The 17144-nt window shown below is 40.8% G+C and overlaps 1 protein-coding gene across 3 annotated transcripts in view; it reads right to left on the minus strand.

Annotated features, from left to right (window-relative positions):
- Positions 1-239: 239 nt before the first annotated feature.
- The window catches only part of LOC108942101 (SWI/SNF-related matrix-associated actin-dependent regulator of chromatin subfamily D member 3-like), a 40887-nt gene continuing 23982 nt past the window's right edge, over positions 240-17144 (minus strand). For all 3 annotated transcript variants that reach the window (XM_018765196.2, XM_018765195.2, XM_018765194.2), the window contains 11 exons: positions 13672-13714; positions 12372-12494; positions 12134-12256; positions 9528-9623; positions 8924-9025; positions 7760-7921; positions 6197-6294; positions 5672-5807; positions 3477-3599; positions 3217-3318; positions 240-3074 (listed from right to left, as the gene is read on the minus strand). In XM_018765196.2, coding sequence (XP_018620712.2) covers positions 3021-3074; positions 3217-3318; positions 3477-3599; positions 5672-5807; positions 6197-6294; positions 7760-7921; positions 8924-9025; positions 9528-9623; positions 12134-12256; positions 12372-12494; positions 13672-13714 — 1162 coding nt within the window. In that variant the 3' untranslated portion in view covers positions 240-3020. The remainder of the gene's footprint in view (positions 3075-3216; positions 3319-3476; positions 3600-5671; positions 5808-6196; positions 6295-7759; positions 7922-8923; positions 9026-9527; positions 9624-12133; positions 12257-12371; positions 12495-13671; positions 13715-17144) is intronic.

Below are 17144 nucleotides of genomic sequence, written 5' to 3' on the forward strand. Positions count from 1 at the left end.
AGCCATCATGGACACTGATTGTATGTGTCACCCTGGTGGAGCATAAGAACAGCTTCAGCTCTGCTCTTCCAAGGAGCCTGACTATGGATGGATGAATAAAGACTACTTTCTTTACCCACAGCCACCTCTGGCAACCCAGATAGGATCACTTGTGATGGAAAATCCAGGACCTTGAACAGGTGGGATATTCCATTGGTAATAGGCCTTTTAGACAAGGAAAATAACCTCGTGAGTCAGACAGCCATGAGTCACACAGGTGACTTTTGGGTTTATTCTGGGCTCAACAACAGGACACATTACCACGCAGTTAGTCTCTCAGGCTCAACTGAAAGTTCTTAAATAGCAATATTCCAGGAACCAGCAGATTTCAAACAAAATACTCACCAGTCAACACTGGTGTTGGAGCAGTGACCTGTAAAACACTGATACTCTCCAAAATTCATAACATCCAGGTGAGACGTACTTCTATCCAAGAAGCTACTGTATTGTTCCCCTTGCAAATCCAAAACTGGTAACAGTAGTGTTCCAGAGATGAACAAGAGAGAAGGTAAACAGGTTACAGTTTTTGCTTTGAAATCTTTTAGAGAAACTCAGGAGAAGCATCGCCTTCCAACTGAGGCCAGCTTATCGCAATAGGAGCCAAGAAACCTTTCTTGTTTTTCTTCTCCGCTTCCAATCATATTCTTTGTACTGTTTAAAAAAATATATAAAAACACGTCCATGCGGCATGCATAGGTTTTTAAATCCTGTGATTTGAACTGGCAGTGGGTTCGTGGTTTTCCTGAAACTTTTTACCTTTTCAGGTCTTAAAATCCAAATACGACATTTACATGAGTACCGTGATACTGAAACTGCAAAGTTAGAAATGGCAACCAATCAGGCACTGGCTGCAGTCAAGGCATGCTCTTTTTAAAGCAGATATAGCAATAAAAGGCTGACAAAAGCATTAAAGGGGAAAATAAACAAGACAAGACTGTGTTGTGTTTGCTGAGAAGGGTTTCAACGCAGAAACCCAATGAACAAAGCTGCCAGGTAGACTAGCGATCCTCCTCTACGACAAACAAAGGCTGTTACCTCACGAAAAAAATTCTGTCCTTCCATTAAAGTGAGAGTGCGGTACTCATGTCCTCAGTGAAGAGTGAGTCCGTACAGAGTGTCTTTCCACTAGACACGACGCAGGAGTGAAGCTGAGATGTTGGTCAAGCAGTTGATCCTTCAGGAACATAGGACAGTCCCAGAATTGCTCCAGATCCCACATGTAGCGAAGGAGCTGCTCAGAGTCAGTTTGCAACTTCACATATTTATAGCCATGCAGATGTTGTCCTCTATTGCCTTTGACTTACCACACTACATTGTTACATCTAAACACAAAAAACATGAAAGAAATGCACACGCTCACGTGACACACAATACGCAACATATACTCAACAACTAGCCTCGTCACGAAGTCACCAAGACAGGTTTCCCAACATTTAAATATTCTTCATGAATCAAATACTAATGTTATCTTTACCAAATCAAGTACTTTTTGAGTCTGTGCATATTTTACCATAGTATAAGACTAGTTCCGTCTTTTAGTGCGATTAAATCCAATACATTCAAGGCCAGAATACAGACAGGAGAGCGTAACTGCACATTTCAGAGGAAAATGTTGTTTTTGCCGTTTAGGTCAATCAAGTTGGCAACATTCCCTTTAACACTGCTTCTTCTATTTATTAAAACATTATTAATGGATCGTAAACTAACGTAAAGTACATATTAGCGAAAGGGAAAAGTTTCCTTCGTTATGAGTGCTTGCCCCTGCTTTACATTTCCTTGAAAACAAACAATACTGGAGGTGTGGTCTTGACCGGGACTTCAAATTACTGAACTGTTTGTTTAATTAATTAACAGTGTTCGAAGACTTAAACTCACATCTTCCAGCGTCAAATCCAGAAAGTAGTGGGTAAAATCTTCCAAAAGACTTGTTTTAAACAGACAAACAGGCTAGCAAAACATGGTAATAAAAAAATGTGTTTCCCTTGGTGCATCACAGTTGAGAGAACTGAAATTACAAGTCAATACTCAGGAACAAAGTATCCTGGCTGAAAAGGCTGGCTTAGGGTGAGAATTGGTAATATGCTGAATTTTTTTAATAGTAAACACCCAGAACACACGTAATGAAATGACACTGCAAGATAAAGGAATTTTGCGATACGCTATAAGTGCCGATAAGTATAGCCAAGTGATATTGACTCATTTTCCTTTTATAATAATGCTACAAGTAAATATTAATAGTGTGTTTCAAGGCCCGAGCAGAGTCTCCAAGGAGACATGGTGGTTTATATCCTCAAAGACAAGAATTGTTGTGCTATAAGCTGCTTGGTGGAAAATCTCTCTCTTGCTAATGGACAAAAAACCAAATGGTTTATTTTTATAGCATATAATAAATTAAATAAATAGTATATTTCCCCCATTAAGATCTGTACAGATAATTAACATGGATGATGTGTTACACTAGGGAATTTTCTGACTCCATTGGTTCTGACTGATGGCTCAGAAGTGACATTTGGAAAAGAGCACTCGCACAGCTAGGCTCAAAACTGACACCAGCAGCAGGTTCGACACCAACACGGTATCTGTCTAAGACCTAGAGCAGTCCCCGGCGTTTCCGATGCCTTCTTGTTTTTGTCTTGTTCTCTTCGAGCTCCAGTGAGGCAGATGTACTTTTGGGACAAAACTCCACAACAGGACATGGGACTCAACAATGCTCAAACAGGACTCAGTCATGACTGCCGTCTCATATAATCCCGAAAAGTGGATGGATTTTAAATTGTCAGCTCTTGATTCCAACGAGGGTAAAAAAAAAAAAAAATTGACCCAAAACATAGGCCATATGTGACCATTCTTACCTGTAGCAGGTAATAATGCACAGTACATCAGTAGAAGAAACAAAAGCTGAACAGGATAAAGGTATCTGGCTGAACATGGCTAGGAGGACAGGAGAAGGGAACTGTGCTGTCACTCGGCTGGGGAAGGGTTTAAGTGTTGCGCACTGCCAGGGCCTGCTCTAGTTCTTGTCTCCGCTGCTGGATCTGTACAGAAGAGCAAGAGAATAAAAAGCCTTGATGGAATATACTGCTTTAAGACCCTCAGTGTGGGTATGTGATAGAAATCGGAAAATTTGCGGGTGAATAGATTTCATGTCTTCAACCTCACCTTCATGCACCCCCTCACCTTGCAGTAGAAGTAGCGGCTAACCGCTTCCTGGGACCAAGGTTGGTGGTAAAACTCAGCCCTCCTCTCTTCCTCAGGATTTCCCACCACATCAGTCATGACCTTTGACCAGTCACAGAGCAAGAAGTGGATTGCATTCATCTTCCCAAAATACCAAGCCACCTTCAGTGATGGAACTTAGACGGTTATTAATAGGTCAGTTGTCAAAAAATTTATAGTACTGTGTTTTGTAAGTAACAGAAATTCCAGAGCAGACTTACTTTGAGGTCCCTACTCTGGGATTTGAGCCATTCCTGGATGTAACCCTTGGGGTCCTTGGAGAAACTGAGCATAAAATCCCTCTGGATCTTCAGCTGACTGATGGACTCAATGGTTTCATGGATCTGGGGCAAAGTCAGGAAAAAGGAACGTGAGAAGATTCATTCGGGAGTCAAGAGGCACGGGAGTTTACTATTATGTTTCCAATCAGGGAAAGGAGGTATGAAACACAGCCTTGGAGAAACGGCCCTTCTAATGGAATAACACGTAAACAGTGATCCAGGTCAGAATTGGGCAAATGTGAACGCATGTCGGAATGGCAACGTCTTTTAAATGTATACTTAAGAAATGCCTTAAAGTGATAAAAGTGTAAAGCACTTTAAAATTCTGTGTCCATACTCTAAAATTTGAAAATTCTGTACAGACGCTAACTTGTAGATATTTTACATAGAGATACATGCGGTCCCTGATTTACGATGGGGTTACGTTCCGCAAAACCAATCATAAGTCGAAAATATCGTGAGTGGAAAATGCATTTAATACACACCTCTGTGTACCAGACTGGGAGATGCGGATCGCTCTCACAACATCTCGAGAGAGTGTCGCACCGCATATCGCTTGCCCGGGAAAAATTAAAATAAAAAATTCGAAGTACGGTTTCTACTGAAGTCTATTGCCAGCTCACCATCGTAAAGTCGAAAAATCGTAAGTCGAACCATTTTAAATCGGGGACCACCTGTATACAGTGTACCTTTTCAAATAACTGGCTTGTTATTATTATTATTATTATTATTACTACTACAACAGGTATTTTTGTCTGTTACAGTCATTTTATTTCCACAATGGGTATTTTATATTCCGCAAAACAGCTTGTATAGAATGTTTTGGGACAGAGACACAGGCTTCGTGTCTGAAACCCAATCTGTTTCTGTCCTTCAGTGGTGCCAGTTTGTTATGACACTGGTTGACCCTCTAAACTACAATCCTCACACTCTTTCATTGGCTCAAACCTGTCACTTTCTCTAGCACAGCATCTGCTAAATGTACCTCTTCCCTCCCTTCTTCTCTCCACATTGATCTTTCTTCACCTACCACCCAGCTTCTCTAGCTTATTCAAAATGCAGCTCATCCAGTATTAAAAGGTTCATTGCTACACTCACCAGCAAATTGCTGTAGACTCTCCACCGGTTCCCCATTTCTGCCAAGATCCAGCTTGAGGTACTCATCCTAACCTACGTATCACTTGTTTGTTCAGCTCCTCACAACCATCAGACTCTCATGCTGCATTCCACGTAATCTCTGCACAGACTCTGGCTGCTTGCTCACTATCCCCCACCCAGGCACACAACGGCCATTCCTATCCAAGGCCATTAGAACGAGCTCTAAATCAGCTCTGCTCCTTGTCTATTGCTGCCATGTGAAGACCCATCTCTTCATGCATCACCTGTCTTTGGTGTTACTCACTGTGCTCGTAGCCGTATTTTTGCGATAGTTCGACTGTTAATAATTTCTTAGTTCACGTCTCAGGTTGTAATAGTTTAATACTGACAGCTGTGTCTAGTCCCGTACTGATCTTTGCTGTAGCACAGATTTTCATCAAGATAATTACCCTGTGACCTTGTGAACACTGTTGTACAATATCAGCTTTACATTATAAGCTGCCGTGGTTGAGGGCATCAGCTATATTTATGAAGAGACTCATTGCATATTCTCATCATCAATAATTACCATTAATTATTCAGTTAATGACAAATTCAGTAACACCAAATGCTGTTTCGTCTCCGTATTTTATCACTTGTCACTGGCATGTCTCTTTTACGTGAACATAATGACAGAATCACAGCAAAATTACCAAGCAAGCAATAAATGACAATTTAACTTTTTGCTTGTGACTGTTTTTTTTTTTTTTCTCCACAGCATGTGGGAACCTGTGATCACTGGATTTCACAGCACCTTTGATTTTACTGAGCTTAGATATGGAATTGATTCACTACATTTATTCACTTAGCTGATGCTTTTCTACAACGCTTTTTCTCCAGAGATTATGAACTAGTATCTGGACTATAGGAGGAAACCAGAGCACCTGGATAAAATCCACACTAACATATGAAGAAGATGCAAACGTCTGTTGAACAATTACGTCGAATCATCATTTTTTGACTCTTTATTAACGCTCCAGAGGTCGAGATTAACCCACCTTATTATCCAGAGAGGCAATTTCCTGGTGATTTGCTGTGGAAAGCAGGAAGCTGTTCATCTGGCTCTTCAAGGGGTCCTCCACCTCCACATCAATGTCGTAACACGCAGTCTTCTTCTGGTCATTGGGATCAACACTGTTGAGATGTAGATTTAGAATGAGGACATGGGCCTCCTGCCACCTACACGGGATATCTGCTGCGATGAAGTGTTAAAACAACAGGGTCATGCTCTTGTGGGACTGCTGCCCTCATTTTTAATCTAACGAACATCAGTAAATACATGCACCAAATTAGGAATCGGTAATGGAACAAATGACTGCCTGAAAGGTCCAGAAATGGCCTTTACAATGTCATTATATCCCTTATTCAAAAAAAGTTAGTGACAAGGTGAGCAAATGACAGACACAGTATACACTGTATACATCTAGTTAGTGGGACAGAAATGGATGGCGCGAAAAAGAAATTCAGGGAGCATATAATTCTATGACAATGTAAGTGTCTAAAACACAAAAGCCCAAGCTCACCTGATGACATGATTGATGACGATGGGGTCAGGGGGCAGCAACAGATTTGTGAGCCTCTGGGGGATTTCTGAGAACTTTAGTCGTGGACAGTCGAAAATCTGAAGAAAATCGAAAAAGACAGCCATCACTTCCACTATGAGCCTATCCCCCAGTTTACATCACATTACATTAATGTGCCCATGCACACCAGTCTATTTTGTTTATTTTCGATAAAATGCAAATCTAAAATCCATCCATCCTTCATAACCTGAATGTACAAATTAGTGAAATGTAAAACATTCAGAAATATAACAATGACTGAGCAAAAACTGAGTTCCTGCATGTCAAAACATTAAAGCCCTTTGGACATTATCACCCAAAAATTTTATTAGATTGTAAAAGCTACTAGCTACATTTCTTTAAAATGGTAATGGCGGACAACTTTTAGAGCCGAAAAATAATATTTGTTGTGTTTAAGCACTACTGAGTCGGTGTCGACACTTGGCGACTTTCCGAAAAACCGTCTTTCTTCCATGTATTATTGTCTGTCTTCTTAACTTGTGTCCAGACAACGGTGATCTTAGTCTCATCTTTTGTTCTCCCAGCAAGAGTTCTGGTTTGATGTACTGCAAAATCCACATCTTGGTTTTCCCCTTCTTCTGCAGTTACCTTAAAATTCTCCACCAGCACCGCTATTCATTTCTTGTGCTGCTTCTGTAGTGTTAAGTTTTCATATCTATATACTGTTATAAAAAATATCACCAATGGAACAATTGTAATCTTCATTCTTGGGGATATTTCAGCACATTTTCTAGACTTTTCATCGGAGCTGCCAAGTGATAGTTTTTGGCATAACTCTTCATTGCTAGATCCCTTGCTGTTGATCACTGATCCAGGGACAAGAGTTTGTTCCTAGCAAAACCTCTGCGGCAATCCCATTTATTCCAGTGGCATCACTTCTTGGTATTGACTTCAGTGTTGGTCTTATTTTGTTCTCTTTAGCCATGTCTTTTGCACATAGCTACTGTCTATTAGTGTGTTTTTGTGTGTTGACATCTCTTCTGTACTTATTTTGTCCTTTTCTCCTTGAACTCCACTGCCTGAACTTCAGTTATTATCTGTCCATTTACAGTCCATCTGCGGAACAACGGACACCAGAATAACGGATTTCAGAACCACGAAAAGCGGCTGAAAAAAGAGATTTATTTTTCAAAAAAAACTGAATGATGTTTTTAAATGGAAAAATAATAATAAAAAAAAACACAAAAATAGGCATTACAACAATAAAAAAGTGCAAATACATGCACACATGTATAAAAATGTTTGTATATATGTACCTATATGTGTATGCACAAATATTTGCAAAATGTGCTCTCAGAAGGGCCACGTGCGTAGGCCCATCACAGCTGGCATTATATATCAACCAATCCGAGTAAACCTAGCTCATGATCCAGACTCAGTGACTCCTGCTTTCTCCAAGTTCCAGTTTTAGGAGGTTTGGTCTCTTTCTGTTTAATGTGATGCTAATATAGATATATACGATGATATAGAAGGACAGTGCAAAGGCATGCAGAGGTGCTTTACTTGCTGGAAATACTTGTCACAGTTGATGTACTCTTTGTCATGGGCGTCCTGCAGTCTGTTGGTCTTCACATATTGCCAGAGGGCCTGGATGATGGCTGAACGGCTCTGGGTGTGAAGGCCTAGTAATCGTGCCAGACGAGGGTCAAGCTTAAATTGCGGAGGCTGCAAAAGAGTTTGAAGTAACACATCGGTAACCTACAAGCAGAGTATTAACGGTACCCTTTCCTACAAACTCGTGATATAAGTTTAACAGAGTAAATATTATGTTCAATCTAAAAATTGCTTTGTTTAGAGGTCAGGAGTCTTTAAGGAAATGAAAGGTAATAGGTAAGGTAATAATCCTTCTGTTGATGACATGCAAATGTAACTTATTAGAATACACAGGGACTCCTTGACGTACAAAAGAATTTGGACCGGAGGTTTGTTTATATCTCAATCTGTTTGTAACCCCAGGTGACAATCAATAAAAACTACATAATGCACATGTCCCTTCATTTATTCACAGGTAAGGTCCTGTAAAAATCTCAAATAAAGCTGTAACAAATAAAAAGTATGGTAACCCTTCCATCCATTATCCATTATCATTAACCACCTGTCTAGCGCAGGCTCCAGGTGATCCACAGTCTGTCCTGGTACTCTAATGTGTGAGGCAGGGAGCACACTTTTTTCTAGAATAAACATCAAACTGCAGTAATTTAAATCTTATTATAAATGACTGAACAACATCTCCACAACCTCAACTCATTGATGACTGATTCATCCAATTAACCTGAAATGCAGCTGGCTTTAGCGCCACAAAAAAAACACAATGTACATGAAAATGATTAAATCTTTGAAAATTTCTAATTTGAATGTGTAACACAAAGACCTAGCATATATGCTCAATATCATATAGAAAAAAAAACATTAGCGATAATATTGAGTTTCAGTCAAATATTTATTATTACATATATATTACACGTTCATATACATTTATACATTGTATATGTAGATAATTGATGTATATAATCCCTCCTTGAAAATTTGCAAAGACGATTATATACATCAATTATCTACATGTACAACTACAATTATATACTTCATCATTATATGTAGCAATATATTATATACATCAAAGTGTTGATGCAGAAGTTATGGACAAGTAGAGGGCTGCAGTGTCCATACCTGGTAGTCCAGCATGAGAAGTAACGTACAGCGTACGCTCACATCTCCAGGTCTCTTCACCTGGAAGCCATCCGTCTCCTGGGTGGTGGGGGTACGGTGCCACTGCAGGAGAACATGAGCACAGAAACCAGCCACTTGTGACAGTTTACTGCAGGATCCCTGCCATCCCTCCCATTGATCCTTCTCTAGTCTCTCTCCAATGTCCTTTGACTCTAAGAAGCGATTCCTCAGAATTGAAGCGTGTTCCACACAGGCAGCACACCATGTAACTGTAAACACACACGAATTTGGATGTGTGAAGAGATCATATTTGAACTGAACCTCTCAGTTATCCTGGAACTTTATTATTTGAGTTGCCAACAAGAAAAATGATATGAAGGAAAAGCGCACTGCTAAAATTTCAAGCGGCGCTCCTTTTAAACACAATGTTTCCTGTGACTGGGTGTTGTGGGTAACATATAAATGGTAAAAACTTTCTGGGCAGAGTGCAAGAACCTGGTATGGCTGATCTGGTAGAGGTCAATGGAATGAGACAGAAAATCAGATGAGAGCAGAAAGAACGATGAAAGGCAGGAATCTGGGTAGCAGCTTGCAGGACCCTCACCTCTACCAGGTGGTTGTCAGGTCCATACAGGTCCTTGTCCAGCTCAATGACCAGGCTCTTGAAGAAGGATGAAAACTTCCTCTTCTGTTTACCAGGCTACATTAACACAGAAGACAAATGTGTTCAGATGAAATGCACTCATACTACCAGGAGAATACTCCACTGCGCTTCTTCTCTCAACCAAGAAAATCAAAAGGGATCATGGGAAATTAGGCAGATTTCTACGTCTTGAAGTTAAAACATAGTTACAGGAAGTTGAGACCTAACAGGTTAACATTCTGATGACAATGAAATTTAGATCATTTACATTTCTTTATTTAGCAGACGCTTTTCTCCAAAGTGACTTACAATAAACTCTACGTAGTGTTATCAGCCCACACACCATATTCACCAAGGTGACTTACACTGCTGGATACACTACTTACACTGGGTCACTCATGCATACATCAGTGGAACACACTCTCTCTCTGTCACTCACACACTACAGGGGAACCTGAACAGCATGTCTTTGGACTGTGGGAGAAAACCAGAGCACCTAGAAGAAACCAACACAGACATGGGGAGAACATGCCAACACCACATAGACTGAGCAGGGATCAAACACATGTCCTCTTGCACCACCCAGGTGCTGTGAGACAACAGTTCCACTCGCTGTGCCACCGTGCCAGTCAATGCAATTATTGTTTAAAATGACCATATCTGACCATATCTAACATCACCGACCGTCAGGACAACAAAAACTTTGTTGTGGTTAATAGGTGTAAGGGACAGAAAACAAAATTAATCAGTTAATAAATAAGCACCCAGGCACAGAATTATTACAGAAGGGAAAATGAGCATTGATTAGGCAGTGCTATGATTAGTTTGTTCAAATTAAACTAAAAATACTTACTGAAACATATTAATTATTTCTAAAATATGATACAACGATTATAAAAGTATAACAACTAATACAAGTCTAATTCAGCCTCGAGATCTGTTGTGACAAGCCCACAGGATGACACACACACACACACACACTTTCAGAACCGCTTGTCCCATACGGGGTCGTGGGGAGCCAGAGCCTACCCGGCAACACAGGGCATAAGGCCAGAGGGGGAGGGGACACACCCAGGACGGGACGCCAGTCCGCCGCAAGGCACCCCAAGCGGGACTCGAACCCAAGACCCACCAGACAGCGGTCCAACCCACTGCGCCACTGCGCCCCCGCCCAGAATGACACACTTCAGTCCATTTCACGTAACAGCTGTTGTTCACCTTGTTTTTTACTCAGGGCAGCCGAAAGTACTACGCTTTTCCCTTGGCTTTGGGTGCTTCCAGTTATTGGGAGTGACACTCAGTACAACTGGCAGACCACTGCTATTTTAAGACACACTCATGAGTCTTATTTTAGCTGCAGATAATTTTTCAGCCAATGCAATCAGAGCGGTGCAATGCAACCGGATTTCAGAGCAATGAAATCAGAGTAAAAACCTGCAATATTCCTTCAGGAGAATCTCAGATGCCAACACAACGGGACTTCGCCACGTTACTATGGGACTTAACTCAGAATGCCATTATTACAGACCAGGCAAGCACCACGATGCAGACAATTACCAATATTTGAAGACATGGAATCCAAAAGCTATACAAACTAAATAGTCATCGTCTCATCATTCAAAACAAGTGCAAGAGGTTTCTATGATGTTTAGCCTAAAGTGGGAAAAGAGCAATAGACCAAATCCATCCCCCGACTACTCATATCTAAAGAGGAGCCACTGCACTTGTAACCCACATGGGAAACACACTTTCAGCTGGATGGCATGGTGGCACAGCAAGTAGTGGTGCTGTCTCACAGCACCTGGGTGGTGCAAGAGGATGTGGGTTTGATCCCTGCTCAGTCTGTATGGGTTTCCTCTGGGTACTCTGGTTTCCTCCCACACTCCAAAGGCATGCTGTTCAGGTTCACCCCTAGTGTGTGAGTGAGTAACAGAGAGAGTGTGTTCCACTGATGTATGGGTGAGGGACTCATTGTAAGTAGTGTATCTAGCAGTGTAAGTCACCTTGGTGAATAAGGTGTGTGGGCTGATAACACTACATAGAGTTCATTGGAAGTTGCTTTAGAGAAAAGAGTCTGCTAGATAAATAAATATAAACACATTTTACCGCCTCTACTTTTTGAACAACCTGCATGCCAAAGGTCTGTGTTGGAAGTACTAGGCAAACAAGCTTTAATGTCATGCATTGAAAAATTACTGCGCTTCATACTAACCGCACAGCAGCTTCACGATCAAAGAGCTATGAATCATCTTATTCGGAGGGAAGATTAAACATGACCTCAGCTTTTACTAAGTCACATGTCAGCTGCCAAGAGTACAAGCCACAAGTGTTTTGCTAAGTCTAATTTTATCTGCTATTCTTTAAGATGAGCAGGCATGTGTATGATTTCAGATGACTCGTACACACTGTATGAACAAGCTCTTCTGTTAGAAAGGCAAAATATGAAGCAACGAGAAATGACAATAAAAATAAATGAAATTAAAATGTAAAGGAAAAACAGATGGAGACTTGCAAGTGGTTTAGAATATGTTTAAAAAATAATTTTAAAAAATTTTTTAAAAACTCACATCATCCAGCAGCTTTCCCTCTACTCGCAGCTCCCAAGAAGCAATGCTGCCATCAGAGTCATCTGCGTCAGGCTTGGCAGGGTTGAAGGTATTGGAGATATAAAGCCTCAGCTTGCGTTTTTGCTGCAGATTCAGAGATAGGCAAAGCAAGAAGGTGAAACTTCAGTCAATGTTCTTGAGCACTTTTGCGGGGCAGTTGGCTATTATGTAAATGTAGCCAACAAAAACTGTACTTTACCTTCATGGGCCTCTTCAGGGCCTCTTGTATGTCAACACGTTTTCTCATGATGGTTTGATCCAGTTTGCGCTCAAATGCTAGGAGGTCCATGTAGGCCTGGGATTCTGGGACCAGCTCTCGGATCTAGCAGGACAAGCACATCCACAGAGTTGAAGATGGTATAATGCACAGGCCTTCTTACTGGTGTGTCTGAGCTCCATTCCTTCCAGAACACAGAGAATGTTCCAGAACATAGTAAGTCTCTCCTTTAGATACCCAAATTATTCAAATGTACAGTTCCAGCAGAATCGTCCATACATTAACTCCACGTTTTTTCCTGAAACTTTGAATATTCACCAAAGAATTTTTTTAGATGGGACATCTAACAAGGGATTAAAGCGTCATGAATATCTGTCATACTGTGGTAACGTAGCGGAAACAGCAACAAATTAAAGACTTGGGTAACAGCCTGGAAGATGGTCAAAAGATCTACACCCCTGTACCTACCCAAGACCTAATCACTACTTTTACCCCAGCAACAGTGCTATGCTCCTTCAACTCTGGCTGCTTGATGGTCCCAAACTTGAAAGGTCCAAAATCCATAGTCTGAAGGCTCTCAGCTTTGCTTCTGATGTAGTGGAATGAGTTCCCTCTGTCGCTCAGAACCGCTGAATCTCTTTCGACATTCAAGAAAGGTCTCAAAATTCATCTCTTTCAGAGCAGCTTCTCTCCTACATGGAGAGAAGATCCTATGGATCTCCTAACAGCTCCATAAATATGCATGACACCATCTGTCACAATCATCTTTGCATTTCCTATCAGACTCAATTCAATAGGCAGTCACACGTGTAACGTGCACTGGCAAAAACTGTGGTATCAAACTAAACGTGCTTCGACAATCGTGTCACTGCACCTACTGTCGTTTTCCTGTTGAGAAATGCACTTTTGTTAACTCTGAGTTGCTCGTCGCTTTGGAGGAAAGTGCGCTAAACGGAAAAAATGTAAATGTTGAGAACCTAACAGAACCATATTTTAAAAATGTGGTTAACTCATTAATTCATTAACTTCATATTTCATGTAAAGCTTCATGAATTAACTCCCTGCTGTTACAGAACAGTTTAGGGCAGTTGCTGTAGATACTCCTGCCACCTCCTTGTTGGGCAAATCCCTCAGCATACTCTGTAGTTCAGCCTTTGAATGTACCTCCTTTTACCCACAATAACCCACAAAGAACCTATATTTTCCCTGTTACACAAATGCACAAGCAATCCCGCTTAAAACAAACAAAAAAACAAGAAAGAACAAAAACAAATGAGCTCACCCTCTGAGGGAGAATCTTGTCTGCCATTTTCCTTCTCTTGACACTATGGTGGGGAAGACAGAAAGAAATAAAAAAAAAAAAAAAAAAAAAAATAGAGCATGTTACTATGGTGACAGATAGAAGAGTACCTAGGCCATCTGCTAAATTGCTGGGACATATCCAGACACCATTCCCAGCTGTTTGTGGGTAACCAGAAAAGGCAGGCGCATATTGATAATTTTGGGGGTGGGAGGTGGGGGATCTTGGATGGCCAGCCTGCACTGTCACACTGCTGGGCTGTGTCACGCAGTGTGCATTGCATCATTTCCCTTTCACCATCAGTGTGTGTTCAGTGCAAATTCTGCGAACGGTGTCTTGATGGATTTTTAAGTCACCGATACTGCCTGTTGTTATCCTACCCCTGCCCTCAAAAATTACCTTTCCCTTCATATCCCACCTCCCAGCTTCACAGGTTTGCCCTCCGTGTTTTTTCCAGGACTTTTATTTCATCAGCGGTGATGAGGCCATTGCCCGATTTTACAGAATTTTATAACATTTACATTCCTCCACCTCCAATTCCAAGTAGTTGCCTCCCATTCAAAGGTAGTCTTCGACGCTAATGAAACTCCTTGGAAACTGCGCTGTTACAAAATGTAACAAAAAAATTGTATGATGTTGATTTTTTTTTTGCATTTTCCTTTTTTTTTTTGGTTAGATTAATCATACTTTTGGCGTTAGTTCATACTAAATGTCAGTTTTTAGAAAAATATCCCACATTTTTGAAATTAGCAAATTTTCGTAAATTTTGGCACCGGTTTCCAAGCACCAGTCCCTTTCAGGATCTGATGCTTTATAGAATGTGTTGATACTTTTTAGGAAGCTCTGGTGCATTATAGAAACTTCCAATGGCTGTAAAGTACCAAACTAAATCTGACACTCTAGAAGAACCAGTGGTAATTTGTAATCGGTAAACTTTAATCACAATAAATTAAAAAAAATTTCAATAACTAAGGACTTTTTTAAATTGTTGAGTTGTGTTATTAGCCTCATATTTAGTCCTGAACTACACTGCAGAAGTGACTCCAAGCTCCACAAATTAGAAAAACTGCTTGTTTTTACAAGCTTGTCAGGGACAGTGGTTAGCACTGCTGCCTTTGAACCCAATGTTCACAGGTTCAAATCCCACCACTAGCTGTAGTACCCTTGAGCAAGGTAATTGCTCTAAATTGTACCAGTAAAACTACCCTGATGTGTAAATAACTGTAAGTAGCTGAACACTATAAGTTGTTTTGGAGAAAAGTGGTGAATAAATACAAGTTGTGAAGTTCAATGGAAATGTGTTCTAAAACTTCTTTTCAACTGTGACTTTTGTAACAGTCCTCCATGTAGCTGCGACAATCTCAAAGACAGTATTAAATAATAAATGCATCACCTCTTATTGAAAATATTGTCAAAGCACACATTGGTTTACAATCTAATCTCGGCTCTTACGTGCCACACGTCATGGAGGTTGTATGGATAGGCTTGTATTCGCATGCATGTTCAGCTGTGTGTGTCGCTCAGGTTCAGTGGCTGCAGCTCTGTAGGGTGTCTAGGTATCTATGGAAGCAAATGTCTACTGGATGAAGCAATGTATCTGGTGTGGGGTGAGGTGGGGGGGAGACATGGCAGTAAGGGTGATGTGTCAGGTCATTTGTCTGGAACGAGGACTTGAGTAGTGGTACTTCAGGCTGTTCTGACAAAAGTTAAACTTAATTACAGTCCTGTCACATCACTCTATTACGTTCCATTTAACTCCAATGAAAAACACAAATATCTGCAGTAAAACAGCTCAAAAGTCTATTGAAGTGAAAACACAGGAAATTAAATTGGTTTGTGGTTAAGGGTTTATCAAGACCTAAAACTTATTTAGACGATGGACTGTCTGAGGCACCTCAATTGTCACTCGCAAGGAAAAGTAACACAACAGCAGTACAGACGGTCCCTGATTTATGACGGGGTTACGTTCCGATAAACCCATTGTAAGTCGAAAATATCATGAATCAAAACTGCATTTAATACACCTAACCTATCAAACATCAGCGCTTCTTATCTTTTAAGATGGTCAAGATTGTCGATTGCGAAAGTCTAAGTTCACGTGCGATGGCCATTACGAGCTTGTCACCATCATGCTGGGCAATTATCTTGAATTTCTCTTCAAGAGTAATTGTCCGCTTCTTCACACCAGTAGCAGAAGACACAGATGGACGTTTCATAGACATGATGGATGCACAAAACACAATTTAAATATGAGGGGTATCCAAAAAACGCTGGCAACACAGAACACTGCAGAGTATTGGTAGTATACGCTAGCGACCGCGTGACAGACTGGGAGATGCAGATCGCTGCCGCTGCCCAGCATCACAAGAGAGTATCGTACTGCATATGGCTTGCACGGTGGGGGGGAATCAATATTCAAAATGCAAAGTACAGTTTCTATTGAATGCATATTGTTATCGCACCATCATAAAGTCGAAAAATCGTAAGTCAGGCCATCATAACTCGGGACCTTCTGTTATGGCATAGGCCACCAAAGCCATAACCTGATCCTGGAGATACCACCAGTGTAGCATGTGATCTCAGAGTTTGTTTTTTTGGCCTTTAGCACACATTAAAACACAAGCAGAACAAACTTCTGGGGATTTTCTCATTAAATCAACTCATATATTCAAGTCAGATCCGTAGTTATTGTAATGGAGGTGACACCGAACTTGTTACCAAAAAGCTTTCTTGAAGTTGTACGGTGAACATTTTTCCTGAACAAATGAAAGAACACTTTAGGCCTTTCTCATGTCCTGACGGAAACATTTAGACATCCTTTTCGCACTGCATCATTGGTCAAAGAGAACTGTGTGAGCCCTTAGCTTCTACAGAAGAAATGTCACATTTGGAGGATTTACATAAGGTGATTCACTAGCTAATTTTCTCTCGAACCAACACCAGGGCTAAAGAAGAACACGTCTAGACATCCTGTCCTCCTGTGAAAGGGACGCATTTACAAGAAATATTTCTTATTTGTTAACTATAAAGTCACTGTCTTTCTTTGTAGATTTAGTAGAAAATTGTCGGTTTCCTTCCACATTCTAAAGACAAGCATTACAGGTGTTTCATTGTACTTTTGCCCAGATGTACGTCGCTTTGGAGAAAAGCGTCTGCTAAATGAATAAATGTAAATGTAAATGTACAGGTAAACTGGTGACTCGAAATTTACTGTAGTGTATGAATGAATGAGTCTGTGTGTTTTCTTTTTTCCCAGAATCAGAATCTGATTTATTTGGCCAAGTATGCACACACATACAGGGAATTTGGCTTCGGTTCCCAATGGCTCACAGTGTAGAGCAGACAAAAAAAAATAAATTAATTAATTAAAAATCTACAAGAGCACGAAACCCACCCTGCTACCCTGCCATGGACTTGTATCCCATCCAGTGTGTGCCCTGGCTAGACCAGTGCCC

Source organism: Scleropages formosus, chromosome 5 (assembly GCF_900964775.1).
Source record: "Scleropages formosus chromosome 5, fSclFor1.1, whole genome shotgun sequence".
NCBI classification, from domain to species: domain Eukaryota; kingdom Metazoa; phylum Chordata; class Actinopteri; order Osteoglossiformes; family Osteoglossidae; genus Scleropages; species Scleropages formosus.